General features: G+C 39.6%; 2 protein-coding genes across 8 annotated transcripts; both read right to left on the bottom strand.

Moving 5' to 3' along the window:
• Positions 1 to 4,729: 4,729 nt before the first annotated feature.
• On the bottom strand, positions 4,730 to 9,816 carry LOC104089096 (oligoribonuclease-like). 7 transcript variants are annotated; one of them, XM_070177935.1, is made up of 9 exons: positions 9,728 to 9,798; positions 8,170 to 8,301; positions 7,844 to 7,975; positions 7,281 to 7,357; positions 6,690 to 6,771; positions 6,500 to 6,555; positions 5,802 to 5,888; positions 5,428 to 5,621; positions 4,730 to 5,107 (listed from the first exon to the last, which is right to left on the bottom strand). In XM_070177935.1, the coding sequence occupies exons 3-9, from the start codon at positions 7,848 to 7,850 to the stop codon at positions 5,059 to 5,061; spliced, it is 552 nt and encodes a 183-aa protein (XP_070034036.1). In that variant the 5' UTR covers positions 7,851 to 7,975; positions 8,170 to 8,301; positions 9,728 to 9,798; the 3' UTR covers positions 4,730 to 5,058. The 7 variants fall into 7 exon arrangements, with proteins under 7 accessions (XP_070034036.1, XP_070034038.1, XP_070034039.1 ...); XM_070177937.1 differs by having other exon boundaries at positions 8,170 to 8,274; positions 9,728 to 9,795; XM_070177938.1 differs by having other exon boundaries at positions 8,170 to 8,223; positions 9,728 to 9,774.
• An 8,390-nt stretch (positions 9,817 to 18,206) lies between these two features.
• On the bottom strand, positions 18,207 to 19,722 carry LOC138894862 (uncharacterized). Its single transcript, XM_070179595.1, has 3 exons — positions 19,272 to 19,722; positions 18,977 to 19,119; positions 18,207 to 18,932 (listed from the first exon to the last, which is right to left on the bottom strand). Exons 1-3 carry the CDS (start codon positions 19,720 to 19,722, stop codon positions 18,207 to 18,209), a joined length of 1,320 nt encoding a protein of 439 aa, XP_070035696.1.
• Between the last annotated feature and the right edge of the window lie 221 nt (positions 19,723 to 19,943).

Here is a 19,943-nt window from a genome sequence, read left to right as displayed (position 1 = left end):
GGATATTGACTTATATGTAACGACCCCGGAAAATATTTGCTAAGGAAATTAAGGTTTCATGTGCCGAACTAGGCTACCGCATAATGGCCGCAGAGTAAATCAGAAGTGGGGCAAGTTTGGAGGAAGGTCTGCGGCGCATTATGCGATAGAAGAACAGGTCTGCGGACCGCATAACGGCCGCATACTGAAACAGTGTTGCCCAGTTCCGGAGGGCCTTTTTGCGACCCATTATGCGGTCCGCAGGAGCATTATGCGGTCGCGTATGCGACCGCAGAGGGTGTTTCGGGGCTTCATTTTTTTGGTTTTATAAACCCGACCCCATTCTTATAAAATACTATTAGGGGTCATTTTGAATGGTTTCATCTGATATTTTAGAGAGAGGTGAGAGCATCTTAGAGAGAAAAAGTGAAGAGCTAGCCATTTGTCCATCAATTCTTGTTCAAGGTTTGAAGATTTCACAAGGATCTTGCTAGGGCTTCAAAGAGGTAAGTATTTCTAACCCTAGTCTTCAATTTTGAGTTTGGGTAAAGATGGGTGATTGGGAGTATGATTCTTGAGTGTAAGAGTATTATTTATATATACATGTACCAATAAGGTTTGTGAAAAGATTGTTGAGTTCAAATAGGTAAAGATTCGGTTGAAAATGGTAGAAATCTTCAAAGACTTTAATGGAAAATTTGAGGGTCGAGTAGATGTCCGAATTTGGTGAAATTTGTATGGTTGGACTTGTGGTTGGATGCACATTCATAGTTTATAATTTTTGTTGGGTTTCGAGACGTGGGCCGCATGGGCAATTTTTTAGTGCAATTTTAAATTTTAGTGGAAAATTAGTATTTTCATATGGAATTAATTCCTATAATTTGAATTGATTGAATCGAATTAATTGTGACTAGATTCGAGGCGTTCGGAGGCCGATTCGCGAGGCAAAGGCTTATTGGAATAAAGAATTTCTCGGATTGAGGTAAGTAACAGTTCTAAATTTGGTCCTGGGGGTATGAAACCTCGGATTATGTATTATATGATCGGTTTTGAGGTGACGCACAGGCTAGGTGACAGGCGTGTGGGCATGCACCATTGGAATTGTGACTTGGTCAAATTTCATGGAACTATATAGTTGAATAATCTTTTGTTATCTGTACATTCTCCATGTAGTAGAGAAATTGAACCACAAATCATGTTTAGATTATGTGTTGGCACTGTAGGGACCTATAGAGGCCGTGTACATGTTGAATTATCTCCTAAATTATTGTTTTATACTCAGTCACAATTTACCTGTTTATTTTATCTCAGTCTCTATTGTTCATTATTGATGCATTATATCATTGTTGTTTGGGCTGATTTTCATGATTATTGAGAGCCCGAGAGATAGAACAGATTTATGATTGAGTGAGGCCGAGGACCTGATTGTGAGATATTATACTATAGCACGTGAGTTGTCCGTGTAGCACGTGAGTTGTCCTTGTGGATCTAGATATTATACTATAGCATGTGAGTTGTTCGTGCGGATCTAGATATTATACTATAGCACGTGAGTTGTTCGTGAGGATCCAGATATTATACTATAGCACGTGAGTTGTCCGTGCGGATCCAGATATTGATACTATAGCACGTGAGTTATCCGTACAGCACGTGAGTTGTCCGTGCAGATTATAGCGCTTGGGCTAAAGGAGCCCCTTCGGAGTCTGTACACACCCCTAATGAGCGCAGGTACCTACTGAGTGCGAGTGTTGAGTGCTGAGTGAATGGAATGGGTTGAGTGACAGTGGTCCTGAGAGGATGCATTTGATTTCATTTTTATTGCACTACGGTTATCATATATCACTATGTTGGAAATTTCTCAGAGATATTACCTCCTGTTTCAGTTGAACTTGATATGAAATTACTGATTGGGCCTTAAATGTTAAACTTGCTAGCATGCCTACTTTCTTATGCTAGAAATTACTGTAATTGGACTTAGTTGTGAAGCTCGTCACTACTTTCAGTTCTTTATTTAGTATTGTTACTTTCTGAGTTGGTTGTACCCATACTACACCCTACACTTCGTATGCAGATCCAGGTGTTTCCGGACACAGTGGATGTTGATTTCTTCGCACAATTGATTATTCGGAGATTCCGAGGTAGTTGTCGGTGTTTCGCAGATCTTGTTTCTCCTTCCTTATCTTCTTGATTACTATATTTGGTCTCAGACTATTATAGACCGTATTTTCCAAAACTGTGAAGTATAGATGCTCATGTACTCTGTTACACCCCGATAGTTGGGAATTCCGCATTATGTTTTGGGTTTTCTATCCCGGTTATGAGAAATTTTACTACTAAAACTGCTTTAAATTCATTCTTGTTAAAAGTGTTGGAAATATTTGTGAGAAATCGGCTTGCCTAGTACCACGTTAGGCGTCATCACGACAGGTTAAGATTTTGGGCCGTGACACAGTCGATGCCAAAACCTACCAAATCAATTCCGATTGACCTCAAATTTTGCACACAAGTCATAAAATGGCATGACGCACCTATGAAAATTTTCAGAACTGGATTCCGACCCCGATATCAAAAAGTCAACTCCCCGATCAAACTTTCAAACTTAAATTTCTATTTTAGTCACTTCAAAACTAATTGAATTTCGGACTTCCAAATAATTTTTCGGACACGCTCCTAAGTCCAAAATTACCATACAGAGCTATTGAAATCATCAAAACACTATTCTCGGGGTCGTTTACACACAAGTCAACTTTTCAACTTAAGCTTTAAATCTTGGAACTAAGTGTTTCATTTCATTCTGAAATCTCCCCGACAAGTCACATTATTATAATTGAACACAAGATAAGCAGTAAATAGGAAAACTGGGCTGTAATATCCAAAACGATCGGTCGGGTCGTTACAATACTTAAGTGAGGCAGAACCTTGATCTTTCAGAATATTATAAAGTCTCCAAAATTTCATGTGACTGTGTTGGTGCAGTAATTCAACTGATGTTAGAAAGTTTTAGGAACATAATAGGCAAACATGCTAAACGACTTTTGAAGTTAGAAAATTACAATTCATATAATAATTAACTATAACTTAATGCATGGTGAAAAGCACAAAATATTTCTTAGAGAGTACGATAAGAGTATAGAAAAATAAGTTATACGGAACTAGGGGTCTTTCCTAGAAAGAGAAACTCTCCAACTTCTCTCTAAAAAACACCCTCTTTCATCTTTAGCATCAACTTCACCACCATGAAGCTAGTCACCGCCACATCGCCCAACAACGAATCATTACCCCTCCAAAACCACCTGACCCTCCAGATATTATCAGCACCACATCGACCACCTCCTTCAAAGAAAAACTTCTGGCCTCTGAGGAGTGTGATTGTCCCTCTGTAAAACAATATACTGTAGTCCTGGGTTTGAATTGCAAAAATAGCCTTTTTTGTTAAGCGCACTCTTTATATTTTGTCTCCTCTAATAGGAGTTGTGTAAATATGGTCCATTTTAGTTTAATGAATAAAATTTGGATTAAAAGAACCTACTCTTATATATGATCCATCCTTCGTGTGTATTTATGCCCGATTTGACTCTCTGTCCTTAGGAAATTAAGAATTTAAATTTTATGGGTTTCAATTCGAATATCTACTATATTTTGTCTAATTTACTCGGTTCAAATTTTATCATTTTAAATAAGGATTCATGTTATCCGCCGTAATTTATTTGGGACTGAAGCATAGTTGTTATCGTATACTTATTTAGTAGAATTTTTAAGATATATACTGGTCTAAATCAAAGTTATTGAGTTCGGATAAACCCGTAACTTCTTTACTAGATCCACCTCGATAATGGTTTTAATTAACATCTTTTTTTCTTTCTTTTTCTTTCTTTGAATTATACATCTATGTTTTCAAGTGACAAAACCCTCATAACTTCAAAATAATATACTAAAAAAATTCTATCAATTTCCAGTGCTGTTGTGTTCTATATTTCGTTTGAGAACTAGATAAAGTAGGTGTGAGAATGGAAATGTGTGTTTAGCTGATCACTTGCACTTGATATGCTTCTATTATAATAGAATTAGATATTTTTCTTGATGAATCTCTTCCATGTTCTAATTTATTTAATGTTGAATCGTTTTTATAACTGCTATTTTATTTATGAGTCTTATTCTTTATCCCATATCTCTTCTCGTCTTCTTGAGCCGAGGGTCTATCGAAAACAGCCTCTTTACTCCCTCTAGGTAAGGATAAGGTCTGCGTACACACCATACCCAGACTCCACTTGTAAAATTTTACTGGGTTGTTGTTGTTATTATTCTTTATCCTATGCAAGAAACTATTATTTCTTCTTTTCATTCCAAATTCAAGAATATGATCATTACAACTAGTTGGTCTGAGTTCGTCTGCTGTCAACTAGCATACAACATAATACCTCTTACCATTGGTTCTCACCAAGCAGGAAAACACAAACAAATGGATGAATAAATAAGCTTTCATATGGAATGTTTGTTAGTTGAAATAGAAAACCCCCCAAATTACAAGAGTTTAACTTTTATACACTGTCTGTTCTTAAGCCGATGATCTATCGGAAACAAACTCTCTATCTTCACAAGGTAAGAGTAAGGTCTGCGTAGACAATACCATCCTCAAACCCCACTTGTGGGATTGCACTGGGTTTGTTGTTGTTGTTGTACTTTTATACACTATCAACGCAAAAGAACTTCCCGATCAAACCTGGAAAATAAGGCAGGTAACCTGCTATAATAAGTCAAAATACTTCTATAGCCTGCCTGATAACGTAAATGTTTTTTACACGATCAGTGTACATAAATTAAATCCAATTATATATGATAGCCAAGGATGTGAAGGTACAAGGAAATCAGTTTGCCAAACGCTCATAACTTAGACAAAAAGACGATACATTTAAATGCTCGTATCACTTTCCACCGGCAGACAACCCCTCATTTTGGGAATCAGATGAAAAGAATCCTCAACCATGAGATACAAATCTCCTTCACTATCACTTTTTGGACTTGGAGGCTTTGAATATGTGTTCCTTGTAGTATTTGAGTTCGGCTATGCTCTCCTTAATGTCATCCATAGCTCTGTGCTTGTTTTTCTTTTGAGGAGCCTTTCTGTTGTCTTAAAAAAAACAGCACACCATGCAACAGTGAGAAATCGAGCCTATTGTATCAAAGCATCAAATACTGATACTGAAATCATAATTGAGAACAAAAAAAAAGAAAAAAAAGGACAGCCCGGTACACAAGGCATTTTGCGTTCACGCAGGGTCCGGGGAAGGGCCGCACCTCAAGAGGTGTGATGTAGACAGCCTACCCTAATGCAAACATTAATGGTTGCTTCCACGGCTCGAACCCGTGACCTATAGGTCACCCGGAGACAACTTTACCGTTGCTCCAAGGCTCCCATTCATTAGAACAATACGCAGACCTTATCCTTACCCTGAGAAGGTAGAGAGCCTATTTCTCATTAGAATTGAGAAACAAAGATTTAATCCTCCCCCACCGACCCGATGAATACATCGAATATACCAGATAAACCTCACTCGTGGATACCAACGAAGACACAATGCCTTTATGCTGCTGACATCAACAAGTACATGTGAAAACAAACTTGCCAATTTTGGCATAAACTTCTGCAATGAATTAATTAGAATGACAACAGTTAATAACTAACTACTTTACAAGCCTGAACTTTGAAAGGCTATAAAGTTGACTGTAGTAAAATTACAAAATAATCACATACATCTACTTGTAGATGAGATTCCTCAAAATGATGTTTACATGTTTAGACATACACACACCAATCACCATACCTTCAAAAACAGAAGATCCGTATAGACTGAATTTCCTGCGAGTAGTGGTGTATACGTCCTTATGTTTCTCTTGACAAACTCAGCAACCTACACAAAGCAAGGGGAACAAAAAGGAATATTAATCTGACGGACCAACTTGTAGAAACCTCTAGCACACATATATGGAAATCTGTGGGTTCTTTCAACCAGAATTGCACGCTGCTCTATCATGGCAGCAATATTGAAAGCATAGCAATAAATGGTAAAAAATATACACCAAAAGGAAAAATTAGAACAGATTAAGAAAAGAAGAAAAAGGGAAGAGGAAATGGAAGATATTAATGCCGGTTACAGCTCTTAAAGAAATATGAAGTTATATCTTTTGCCTTTTCGGATGAATGCCATTCATCACAAGGCCATTTTCCATGTGTTGGGATGTACCTCTACCTCAAAATGCTATGCAAAGTTAACATCTCCAAGTAACAGATTCTTGAAACAATCAAAGAAGCTATAAATAGGAACTTGTGTGCCTAATTTTGAGATTGAAGGTACAAAATAACATAGCATATAAAATTATACTTAAAACCTGTAAACAGAGGAAGCAAAACTTCAAGACAGTTATTGTTTGCTGCTTACTCTATTACATATGATCCTCAAGTCTGAAAACAGAAATAATGTTCATGACATAAGCATACTAAAGCCAAAAAGGAATAGGATACCTGTGTCTCGGCTTCTTCTTCGGTGATGGTACTCTTGAGCACCTCCTGAGTAAAACCTAAATTACATTAAGTTTCATCTTTGAACTAACATTACAACAAAAAAAAATGTAATCTATTATGGTGACATGCTAGTTGCATTCCAGATGAGACAACTTATAACCTAGAGCAAAGTACACATTAAGCCACTTACCACTTGTTGCATGATGGCTTTGACACCATTCTCCCATATTGTCCAGATACTCCTTGCTTTGATGTATAACCAAATCAGGACCCTAATTTTGAAAGCACATAATAAACTCCTGTTAGTAGAAGCACGGGATGTATTGACGAGATGTATAGATGCACAAGGAAGAGATCCAGCACGGCAAAATTCTAATGACAGATAAGGTGGAGTAAGTTCTGTATATTGCGGATGGAATAATTACCGGCAAAAAATCCATCTCAAAAAAAAAAAAAAATACCGGCCAAAAATATCTTTTAATTTCAAAAATACTATAATTACTTTTGTAATGGCAATTGGAATGATATTAACTCCTATTTATTCATTATCTATGTCATGCCAGATGTTCTATGGATACAAGCTATTTAATGCCCCGAATGATTCTTTTTTTGATTCTGGAAGTAAGGATATTACCAATGCCATGCAAAGCAGTCTGCCAGTTAGCATTATGGTGATATGTACCATACACATTACTATAGACAACTCCCCCGTGATGATGTTAACAACATGCTAAACTAGAATAGAAATGTAGAATACATTAGAAAAGACAGGCAATTTTACCTCAATTGATTTGGTCAAATTTCCATCTGTAATCACACAGGCAATCTCCAATATCCTGTCAACCTCAATATTCAAACCTACGTAGAAAGGAAATGTCAAAAGAAAATAATACTATCAAAATTTCATCTCCAACAGCACTTTTGGAGATGTGCAATACTGCTTTGTTTTCAAGACTCAAATTTGAAACAGCCTCTGGAAAACAGGAGAAAAAGAAGCTCAGAGTTTCTTCTTTGGATCAATGATTGGGAGCAGTTAGTTCATTAGGGATGATGATACTCAGGAGGCCTCTCTGGCATAAGACACAAAATGCAAAGTTTGAGGAGGGGAAATATTCAACATTCATTTGTAACCATCCTTTAAAAAGACTCTGGTAGTATCAACGGCTCAAGACAACACAATCAACATAGGATTGCAAACATGAGAGATTATAGAATGCTCTAAAATCATACTGAATGTACTTGATGTCATAAGTCGTTGGAAAATAAAGTACGTCTATTGATGTCCTTTAGTACATCATCTTTAAGAACCAGGCCAATTCCAACGAGTCATGAATTAATACTTACCAGTCATCTCAAGGTCAATCCATACAAGCGGAAATTTGTACTCTCCTGGAAGCAAAGGTGACCTCTGAACCCCATTTTCATTTTTGAGTGCTGTCACCTCTCCTGAGCTATCATCTTTTTCCTTGGCTTTATCTGAAGAGTTCAAAAATTGTCATTTTCTTGCAAGGATCAGCTACATATCTCCAACTTTTAATATTGACCATTCATTTATTCGACTAATAAGTTCAGCATAGCTATTGATCTAGAAAGCTTAGAATTACGCAGGCATTTAGATACAAATTCTGCTCTCGCAGGCATTTAAATACAAATTCTGCCCCCATTGTTACCTCATCCATTTACCGTCTCAGTTTCCCCATGAGTTTCTGTATCGTCCCGGGTATCTGCGACACCCAAATTCAGCCATGAGAAGGCATTTGAGAGTTGATTCATTTCTGTAAAAGCCCTTGATCATTAAGCTCCTAGGGAATACTAGGTTAATGTAAGCATACCATAATGCTTTTTCATTAGGAAGTAAAATACATAATAGAGGACACTTATTTCTGTGGGAGGTAGTATTTTAACTTCAGAGACAGGTTTAATTTTCAAGAATCACTGACCAAATCATCTTCAATCGCGTTACACCACAGAGTGCCCGACTTAGTAATGGAGCATAAAATATAATGCAACTCCTATACATCATCATCCTATCACGACTTAATATGATTAGGTCTCTAGAATGCAATGTTTCTTCTCAATTGCTCAAGAATATCCAATGGTACGGGAGAAAGCACCTCCACACAAAAGAGAATACATTAACAACTAACAAAAGAAGGGAACAAAAAAACAAGGGCAAGTCCTTGGCTTATATCAACTTTTTTTGTGAAAATTGAGGAACAAGGGAATTAACATCGTTTCTCTAAAGTTAGACTTATACTTAATTTGTTGCTCTTAAGAATTTTCTCTGCCTTGTAGAGCAGTGAGATATCATTGTTAGAACGTGATTATCCTCCCCCATAGTCACACTATATAATCTAATGGTTGCTTTTTCTGTCAACAAAACTATTTCAAATTCATAGACACTAATACATATCATATAACCAATACTCCAAAGCAAACAAAATTGTAAATGAATAAAAGGAGCTCAGCTGTCAAAGATGCAAGAAGACTCCTTAATCCATTTCCAGTTAGTAATAGTATTATCACCAAAGATGAGGTATTAGCATTACTAAGGCAGGCGGATGTTGTATAGCTCCCCACCCCCCACCCCCACCCCAAAAAAAAAAAAACCGTTTTCTAGGGTTACAACGAGCTGGCCTCTGAGAGCAGTGGCGTAGGCACAAGCATTGAAGGGTGGTCAGCCGAATACCGTTCATCGAAAAAGTATACTGTGTATATAGAAACTTATATTGTGTATATAGGTCAAAAAAATATTTTTTATATGTGTATATTAAATTTTGAACACCGTTCACGAAATTGGGATAAAGGGCTATTTACTAAGTCATATAATATGTGACACTTCGTTGAAGAAACCCGTACAACAGTCAGCTCTCAAGTAGATAAAGAAGTTGAAGACAGTTACATCAGCTATTGGCTGTACACACACACACACACACAAAAAGTAGCCGCAGGTCTAGTGGTACTCTTTATCTTTTATGTCTTTCTTTCTTTCTTTTTTCCATTAACGTTATTCAGTATCTACCAACTTAAAAACCTGAATCCGCATAAGCTTTTGAGGCCCCAAAATGTTGAAACATGAACCAAAAAAAAATGCAAGCACATTTTTTTAAAAAAAAACAGTTCTTGATTCTATATTTGTATAGAAACTTGTATATGCGTGTGTTTTGTATATACATAGAGCCGTAAGAAAGAATAAGGGCGTGTGGAGGAGAAGGAAGGGGAGTTTACCGACAACAGCAGCAGGAGCCTAGAGGGGTCGGAGGTTGGCTCGAGTGCTTGAACACTCCCCAATTATTTTCTTCTTTATTTTGAAAATGAAAATCCGGCGTCATGGGCCTAAGTATAACTTTTGGGCTTTAGTATGTACCTATTGCAAAAAGGAATATTTACACAAATAGCCGTTCATATTTATTATTTACTTTTTCTACCTATATATATAGTTTATACATTGATTATACCCAATTATACGCATATAATACATAATTTATGCATATATTATACCTCCATCGGCTATTTTTAATTTAAGCGGTTGGGTGGGCAGCTATTTGGGTTAATTCTTCGCAAAAATTGCATAAATATGACATTTGTTTTGGATGGTCTTTAATTTTTGACTCTCGCTTGCCTCATGAGTCATGGATAGAACTTCAAGATCAAAAATTAAAAGTGTTGCACATAGGGAAAGCGAGGTATAACACTTGTTAAACTTGAAGTTCTACCCATGGGGCAAGCGGGGATAAAACTTCAAGACCATCCACTTTAAGGGCTATTTGTATACTTCAGCCATTGCAGGGAAATTGCACAAACGCCTGATTTTGGGGTTACTGTTTAAGTTGAATCCTAAGTTCAATTTATTTATTTTGTAATATTACCCACTTCGAACATAACTTCAGACGCAGGAACGGATTTATGTGGAGGGGAATGGGGTACATGCACCCATCTCTCCTCCCTAGGATATGTATAAAGTACTAATTTTTTCAATTATGTAGGTAAATATATTTGTTGTCACCCATACTCAAGTGACTAGTATGGTGCAGTAGTGATTAAGTGCCCCTCTTATCTCTTTTTTGTCCTCAAGATCAGGGTTCGATCTACGTACAATTTTATTTGATTAATTCCATTTATACTAATTAATAAATAAACTCTCAATTCTCCATGCCCTTTTCAAGGAACAACAAATCCCTACACACCTTTCTTCTTTTCAATTAGTGAACAAACACGTTTTTTTTTTTACTTTTTTTAAATTTCCTTTTGCCTACGTCTTTTTTATTTTTCTTCTCTTAATCATTCTTTTGAGTACAAAAATTTTGAAATCCCTAAAAACAGAGTACTGATGACTCATCTCTCTCGGCTCTGAGGCTATCTGTGGACTCAAAGCAGCAAATTTCCCTGCGCAATATTAAGCGTCGCTTTTAAAAACTTTTTTGAATGATTGTTTAGTTTGCTATATAGAGCGTGAGATATTTAAACTGTAAGTAATGATGCTATTATTGACCGTTTTCAAAGTGTAAAAACTCATCGAGGACAATCGTAAAGTGACTGATATTTTTTGCAGATATAGTATTAATATAGTTTGCCCGTCAACTTGCTGTCACCATAAAATTTTATATAATGGAACCAAATATCTATTTTAATGATAATAGTACACTCTTGATATTAAAATCCTAGATACGCCTCTGTTCAGACATACGCAACTGAAGTAACATAATCAGTGTCTGAAGCTATAAATTTTATTTGAAGTTAGGAAGTCACAGGAATTGAAAGCATTTTAGGTGATTCTTTTTCTCTCAAAACAAGAATCAGAGCATCAGTTTTGTATTTTTACTAAGTAACATTCTTTGGAGCATCAGGTGTTGCAACAGCTACCGGCAGTTGGTTTTGCAGTTAGGTATATATTATTTTAACTTTGATGGTTCATATCCCCCCCCCCCCCTCTCTTTCTCTGATAATACTCCCCTACCACCCTCTCTGCACTTCGCCGGCAAATTCAACAGAAACATAGGTAACGCCTCTTTTTCTCTCTTTTCCTATTATCTCTTTCTTTCCCAGTTCGTTATTTTCTCCTTCTCCCTTTCTTCTAGTTCTTTTTCTGCTCTTTAGTTTGTCCCCTTCCCCTGTGACCCCACAACCCCTCTATCGTCAGTTTCCAAATTTTTATCTATCGGGGCCAAATTTTCTGTGGCAAACAGAGGCGCATGAAACTAAAGCGCCGGCGTGTGGAGGAGGCAGTAGAGGCACGTGGACTTCAGGAAATCAGTTCCATTTAGTACTACAACATCGTCTGATATCCCCGACTTGAATCTAGCCTATATCATTCTTGAATTAGTATTCTTTGCATCTCTTGAATTTTTCTCTCGTTCTTATTTCTTGCCCATTGACAGATACTTCATTGTACTTATTTCCAATTCTTTTCCAGAAAAACTCTCAGGCATCAAAAAATCTTTCATCATATCGTCATTTTCATTGTAAAAATAAAGTTTTGTTTTTTTGGGGTGTTGCTTTTGGTTTTGCTTTTTCCGGCGACCCCCGCTCCATCTTCTTCTTCCCCTCTCTCTCTTTCCCTTTCTCTCTCCCCCTCCCTTGTGTGTGGGGGTGCATCTGTTTCTTTGGACAGGTGCAGCTTCTTCCCGGCGAGGACGGACTATTTTCCAGTGTGTTTAGATTGCCGACAAGTTTCGTAAATTCCGGCAACTTCTGAACAGCTTTCCGGTGGGATACAGCAGGACTTGCCAGTGCTCTTGAGCAGATTCGATACGCTTCAGGAAAACTTGCTCCAGGTTCTTTCGTTCTATATCCGGTACTCGTGGTATCGGTATTTTTATTGTTATTTTTTCTGCTCGCGGGAGTTGGTACCTCCCGTTTTCCAGTTTCCCTTTGTTGTATGAGTTAAATTCCTGGCATTTTACCTCATACTACTTTATTTACCGTATTAGTGTGCCTGTTGTTGCAACTTGTATTCTTCTGGTTTGGTCTGTTGCCTTGTGTGATAGTGATTCCCCTTTCTCTGACGTAGGTATAGTAGATGTGGTCTGGGATGGTCGAGTGAGGTCATGTTCTTAGGGGGAACGGGGGATGGGGCGGGAGGTAGGGTAGAGTTTAGGGGGTGGGGCGGGAGGCAAGGGAGGTAAAGGGAACAAGGGTATCTGTAGGTTGAGAATTGGGTCATGGAATGTAGGTACATTGACGGGTAAATCTATAGAGTTGGTGAAGATCCTCCAGAAGAGGAGGGTCAATATAGCGTGTGTCCAGGAGACAAGGTGGGTAGGGTCGAGGGCGAGGGACGTAGACGGGTATAAACTTTGGTACTCAGGAGTCTAGAAAGGTGAGAATGGAGTGGGCATCTTGGTGGATAGGGAACTTAGAGAGTCTGTGATTGAGGTTAGACGAGTGAATGATAGATTGATGACTATTAAGTTGGTGGTTGAAGAGTGCACCCTAAACATCATTAGCGCCTATGCGTCGCATGTGGGCCTAGATAAGGAGGTTAAACGGCGCTTCTAGGAAGGGTTAGATGAGATTGTGCGCCAGGTTCTGCCTGCTGAGAAGCTATTCATAGGAGGGGATTTCAATGGGCATATTGGGTCGACCACAGGTGGTTATGGCGAGGTGCATGGAGGCTTCAGTTTTGGGGAGAGGAACAGAGGAGGTACATCATTGTTGGACTTCGCTAAGGCTTTTGGGTTGGTGATTGCGAACTCTAGCTTTCGGAAGAGGGAGGGGCATTTGGTTACTTTCCAAAATGCGGTGGCGAAGACCCATATTGACTATATCCTCCTCAGGAGGTGTGACAGAGGGTTATGCAAGGATTACAAGGTGATTCCGGGTGAGATACTCGCGACGCAACATAGGCTCTTGGTGGTGGACGTTGGTATTATGTTAAAGAGGAGGAAAAGGTCTACTCGAGGAAGACTGAGAATCGGGTGGGGAGCCTTAACTAAGGATAAAGCCCAAGCGTTGGAGGGGCGGTTGTCGGCTATGGGAGCTTGGAGGAGAAGTGGTGATGTAAGCACTATGTGGTCAGCGACAGCAGACTGTATTAGGGAAGCTGCGATAGAGGTGTTAGGGGTCTCGACGGGCGTCTCTGGTGGGCACAAAGGAGACTGGTGGTGGAATGAAGTGCTCCAAGGTAAAGTGGAAGCAAAGAAGGCGGCGTACCTGAATGTGGTTGTTCAACTAGTGCTATGCTTTGTAAGTATTTTCAATGTGTGTTGAGCTCTTATATATTCATGAGTTGAAATTGTGTATAACATTTTTTAGGGAAAAGTATTTCAAGAATAAATGGTGTGCTACTTGTTTATGATTTTAACTTATGCTCCGATTGCCAATCATTTGGATATGGTTGATTGTGACTTGTTGTTTCTATGGTTTTTCCCTTTCTTATATGGGCATTCTATTCTGAAAGAGGAAATTTAGCTTTACATACTAGTACTATTCTATATGTACTAAGTACTAACGTCCCTTTTGCCGGGGGCACTACATCTTCAATGGATGCAGGTGGTTCATCAACGTGCAACTTTGGTCCTCGTTAACAGTTACTTCCTCTTTAGCAGGTTTTGGTGAGCCCTACTCTATTCCGGGCCTGATATCATTTGATATTGTACTTTGTGTTTTGAGGTATAACCGGGGCCTTGTTGCTGACATTTCCATATTACTTTTCCTGTTATACTTAGAGGCTCCGCACCTCACACTTCTGCGATGCCCATCCTGCTTCTGCGAGCTCGCACCTGCGAGCCAATTTTCGCAGGTGCGATTGCACCAGAAGGCAAAATTTTCAGATTTTCTTCTAAGTCCGAATTTTGATCCGTTAACCATCCGAAACTCACCCGAGACCCCCCGGGACCTCAACCAAATATACCAACAAGTCTTAAAATATCATACGCACTTAGTTGAAACCTCAAATCACATCAAACAACGCTAAAACCACGAATCATACCCCAATTCAAGCTTAATGAAAACTAAGGAATTCCAACTTCTACATTCGATGCCGAAACCTATCAAATCAAGTCCGATTGACATCAGTTTTTTCACACAAGTCATAAATGACATAACTGGCCTATGAAAATTTTTAGAACTGGATTACGACCCCGATATCAAAAAAGTCAACTCCCCGATCAAACTTCTAAACTTAAATTTTCTATTTTTGCCATTTCAAGCCTAATTTACTTACGAACTTCTAAATAATTTTCCGGTCACACTCCTAAGTCCAAATCACCATACGGAACTATTGGAATCATCAAAAATCTATTATGGAGCCATTTACATATAAGTCAACATCCGGTCAATATTTTCATCTTAAGCTTTCATCTTTGAGACTAAGTGTCTCAATTCATTCCGGAACCTCACCGGACCCGAACCAATTACCCCGACAAGTCACATAACAACTGTAAAGCATAAATTGAGCAGTAAATGGGGAAACGGGGCAGTAATACTCAAAACGACCGGCCGGGTCGTTACATTATCCCCCTCTTAAATAATTGTTCATCCTCCAACGGGTTTAGAATCATACATAGAGCCTCAAATAGGTGTGGATATTTGCTCCGCATATCTTGCTCAGTCTCCCAGGTAGCTTCTCCAAATGGCTAGCCTCTCCACTGCACTTTCATTGAAGCTATGTTCGTTAACCTCAACTTTCGAACCTGCCGGTCCAAAATGGCCACCGACTCCACATCATAAGCCAAATTACCATCTAACTGAACCGTACTGAAATCCAAAACATGAGAAGGATCTCTGACATACTTCCGGAGCATAGATACATGAAACACTGGGTGAACACCCGACAGACTAGGTGGCAAAGCAAGTTCATAAGCCACCTCTTCAATTTTCTTAAGTATTTCAAAAGGCCCAATATACCTAGGACTCAACTTGCCCTTATTCCCAAATCTCATAACACCCTTCATAGGAGAAACTCGGAGTAGTACCTTCTCTTCTACTATGTAAGCAACATCACGAACCTTTCGATCGGCATAACTCTTCAGTCTAGACTACACCGTGCGAAATCGATCCAGATTTAATTTAACCTTTTCCAAAGCGTACTGAACAAAATTAGTACCCAATAGCCTAGCCTCACCCAGTTCAAACCAACCCACTGGAGACCAACACCGTCTCCCATATAAAGCCTCATTCGGAGCCATCTGAATGGTCGATTGATAGCTGTTATTGTAAGCAAACTCTGCAAGTGCCAAAAGCTGATCCTAAGAACCCCCGAACCCCCAAAATCTATAACACAAGTACGTAGCATATCTTCCAATATCTGAATAGTGCGCTCGGACTGCCCATCTGTATGAGGGTGAAATATTGTACTCAATCGTACCTGTGTGCCTAATTCTCGCTACACTGCTCTCCAGAACTATGATGTAAACTACATGCCTCGATCTGAAATGATAGACACTGGCACACCGTGAAGGCGAACAATCTTGTGGATATAGATCTCAGTAAACCGATCCGAAGAATAAGTAGTACCGACTGGAATAAAATGCGCGGACTTAGTCAACCTATCTACAATTACCCAAACAACATCAAACTTCTTCAAAGTCCATAAGAGTCTAACTACAAAGTCCATGGTAATATGCTCCCACTTCCACTCTGGAATTGCAAGTCTCTAAAGCAATCTGCCCTTTCTCCGATGCTCATTCTTCACCTGTTGACAATTTAAACACCGGGCTACAAACCCAACTATATCCTTCTTCATTTTTCTCCACCAATAGTGTTGTCTCAAGTCCTGATACATCTTTGCGGCACCCGGATGAATGGAATACCGCAAACTGTGGGCCTTCTCAAAAATCAACTCTCACAGTCCATCTATATTTGGTACACAAATTCGACCCTACATCATCAACATCCCACCATCTCTAATTTACGGGGTAACAATGATATTTACACGAACTACAACAATGAACCACCCTTAAGAACCCCAAAACCCGGTGTCACAAGTGCATGAGCATCAACTAGGAGATACAACAAAATACAACATTTTTCTAGAATACAATTAGACAGGAGAACATAAATAACCCTGATGGAGACTCTGCAGGCTGCGGATCATAACATGAAATGCAGCTCATGGTAAGTCCCCGCAACATCTGCGCCTCTACGCCCAAAAGATCACCAGGTATGTATGTACTTGTACAAAAATGTACATCAAGTGTAGTATGAGTATGTAATCAACACGCACCCAGTAAGTATATAGCCTAACCCCGTAGAAGTAGTGACGAGGGGTCGACTTCGACACTTACAAGAGTTCTAAATAAATAAGTGAAACAATAATTCATAACCAACATGAAGTAACATCTTTGGGGATCATCATACTGTGCTCTCTTATGCGGTCATATAAAGAAGACCAAAAACCACAAAAGCTAGAACCCGACTGGGCTCCGAAACATCTAATCTCACAAACTGATTGGCCAAGGTCTGAACATCAACTGCAAGAGGCCTCTCACCAATAAGAATGAATGCAAGGCTACATATACTCATCCTTTCTACTCAAGGCATCGACCACCACATTGGCCTTCCCGGGATGATAACGAATGGTAATGTCATAGTCCTTTAGCAGCTCCAACCATCTCCACTGCCTCAAATTTAGATCCTTCTGTTTGAATAAGTGCTGAAGACTCTGATGACCTTTAAATACCTCACAAGACACACCGTAGAGATAGTGCCTCCAAATCTTTAGTGCATGAACAACAACTGCCAATCTAAGTCATGAATAGGGTAGTTCGTTTCACGTGGCTTCAACTGGCACGAAGCATAAGCAATCACTCTATCCTCCTGCATTAATACACACCTAATACTGATCCGAGAAGCATCACAATACATTGTATAATAGCATGAAGCTGAAGGCAAAACTAGAACTGGAGTTGTGGTCAAGTCAGTCTTAAGCTTCTGAAAGCTCTCTTCACACTCATTTGACCACCTGAATAGAGCACCATTCTAGGTCAATTTGGTCAAGGGCAATGCAATAGACGATAAGCCCTCCACAAAGTGACGATAATACTCGGCCAAGCCAAGAAAACACTAAATCTCAGTAGTTGAAGATGGCCTGGGCCAACTCTGAACTGGCTCTATCTTTTTCGGATCCACCTTAATTCCTTCACTGTAGAATGCCACCAAACTAAGCCAGAACTCACACTTAGATAATTTGGCATAAAGTTTCTCTTCCCTCAACCTCTATAGTACAATACTCAAATGATGTGCATGTTCATTCTAGCTACGTGAGTACACCAGGATATCATTAATAAATACTATGACAGACAAATCAAGATACGGCTGGAATACATTATTCATCAAGTGCATAAACGTTGTTGGGATGCTGGTCAGCCCAAAAGACATCACAAGAAATTCACAGTGACCATAACGGGTCCTGAATGCCGTCTTTAGAATATCCGAATCATGAATCTTCAACTGGTGATACCCAGACCTCAAATCAATTTTGGAGAACACTCTCGCTCCCTGAAGCTGGTCAAATAAATCATCAATACGTGGCAAAGGATACTTGTTCTTGATTGTAACTTTATTCAACTGCCTGTAGTCGATGCACATCTGCATAGCACCATCTTTCCTTTTCACAAACAGAACTGGTGCACCCTAAGGCGACACACTAGGTCTAATAAACCCCTTATCAAGAAGTTCCTGAAGTTGCTCTTTCAATTCAGATGGTGCCATATGATACTGAGGAATAGAAATAGGATGAGTGCCCGGCACCAAGTCAATACCAAAATCAATATCCCTGTCGTGTGGCATACCTGGCAGGTCTGCAGGATACATCCGGAAAGTCTCGCACTACCAGTACAGAATTAATAATAGGAGTGTTTCCATTAACATTTCTCACAAAGGCCAAATATGACAAACACTCCTTCCCAACCATCCGTTGGTCCTTCAAATAAGAAATTACCCTGCTGGGAACATAATCTAGAGAATCTCTCCACTCGACCTTCAGCAATCTCGATATTTCCAACATCACAAATTTTGCGTGGCAGTCCAGAATAGCATGACATGGAGACAACCAATCCATACCCAAGATTACATCGAAATCAACCATACTAAGTAATAAGAGATCAAATCTAGTTTCCAGTACCCTAATAGTTACCACACACGACCGATACACAAGGTCCACAATAATAGTATCACCCACTGGCGTAGATACGCAAACAAGTGAAACTAAGGACTTACGGGGCATATCTAAATAACGAACAAAATATGATGAAACATACGAATATGTGGAACCAGGGTCAAATAATATAGAAGCTTCCTTGTGGCACACTGAGACAGTGATCACTGCATCGAAAGCAACGACATCTGTCCTGGCAGGAATAACATAGAATCGAGCCTTACTGCCACCTGATCGACCTCCCCCTCTAGGGCAACCTCTGGCTGCCTGAACCCTACCTCGAGCTAGTTGGGCGGGAGGTGAAGCAACTGGTGCAGGAGTTATAGGCTGAATCCTCTGCTTATTAGACCTCACGAAAGGCAGGGAAAATGTTTCCTCACATGACCCAGCTCTCCACACTCATAGTAATCCCTCTCAAAAAATGGTGGCAAGTTCTGAGGCATACCTCGAGAACCAGAATAACTACCAGAAGAACCTGGTACATATGAACCTTGAACTAATGGTGCACGAGATGAACTCTGAGCTGGAAGTGAACTAGGTTGACTCAGGTGAGCACTTTATGAACCATTGCTAGCTAATGTGCCACAATGATCTAGACGAGCCATCTAAGCGGGCTAATAAGGACGACCCCTACTATGATAGGGCTGCCTCTAGAAGGAACACCGCTGGAATTACCTGGACCACAATACCTCTTGGCCTTCCTCTCCTCATGCTCCTGAGTACGAGCCATTTCTAGCCGTCGAGCACTGTTAACCACCTCATCGAATTTAGCATCTACTATATTTCCCAGAGTCATAACAAAACGGAACTGTTGGTTGAGGCCATTAATGAACCTCCTGATCTTCTCCCTCTCAGTGGGAACCAACGAAACTATACGACGAGCCAATTCTGAAAACCGCATCTCATACTGGGTCACGGTTAGGTCCTCCTGACGTAAATACTCGAAATGCCTACGCAGTTCCTCTATGCGGGTCTGTGGCACAAACTTCTCCAGAAATAATACAGAAAACTCATTCCATAAAAGTGGTGCTTCACCAACTAGTCTGCTTCTCTCATAAGTCTCCCACCATCTGAAGGTTGCTCCGGTCAGTTGAAAAGTGGTAAATGAGACCCCATTGGTCTTCATAATACCCGATATGCGAAGTATTCGCTAGCATCTGCCCAAGAAATCCTGAGCATCATCTGACTCAGTTCCACTGAAAGTTGGAGGATGGAGTCTTCCAAACCTCTCTAATCTCTTCTGCTCCCCGTCATTCATAATAGGACCCACCTAGGCCTGAGCAACTGCAACCGGCTGGACTGGTAGTGCCCCTGGTATCTGAAGTCCCTGCACTACCTAATCTGGAG

This window comes from Nicotiana tomentosiformis, chromosome 6 (assembly GCF_000390325.3).
Source record: "Nicotiana tomentosiformis chromosome 6, ASM39032v3, whole genome shotgun sequence".
NCBI lineage: Eukaryota > Viridiplantae > Streptophyta > Magnoliopsida > Solanales > Solanaceae > Nicotiana > Nicotiana tomentosiformis.
This window is presented reverse-complemented; position numbering and strand designations above follow the sequence as displayed.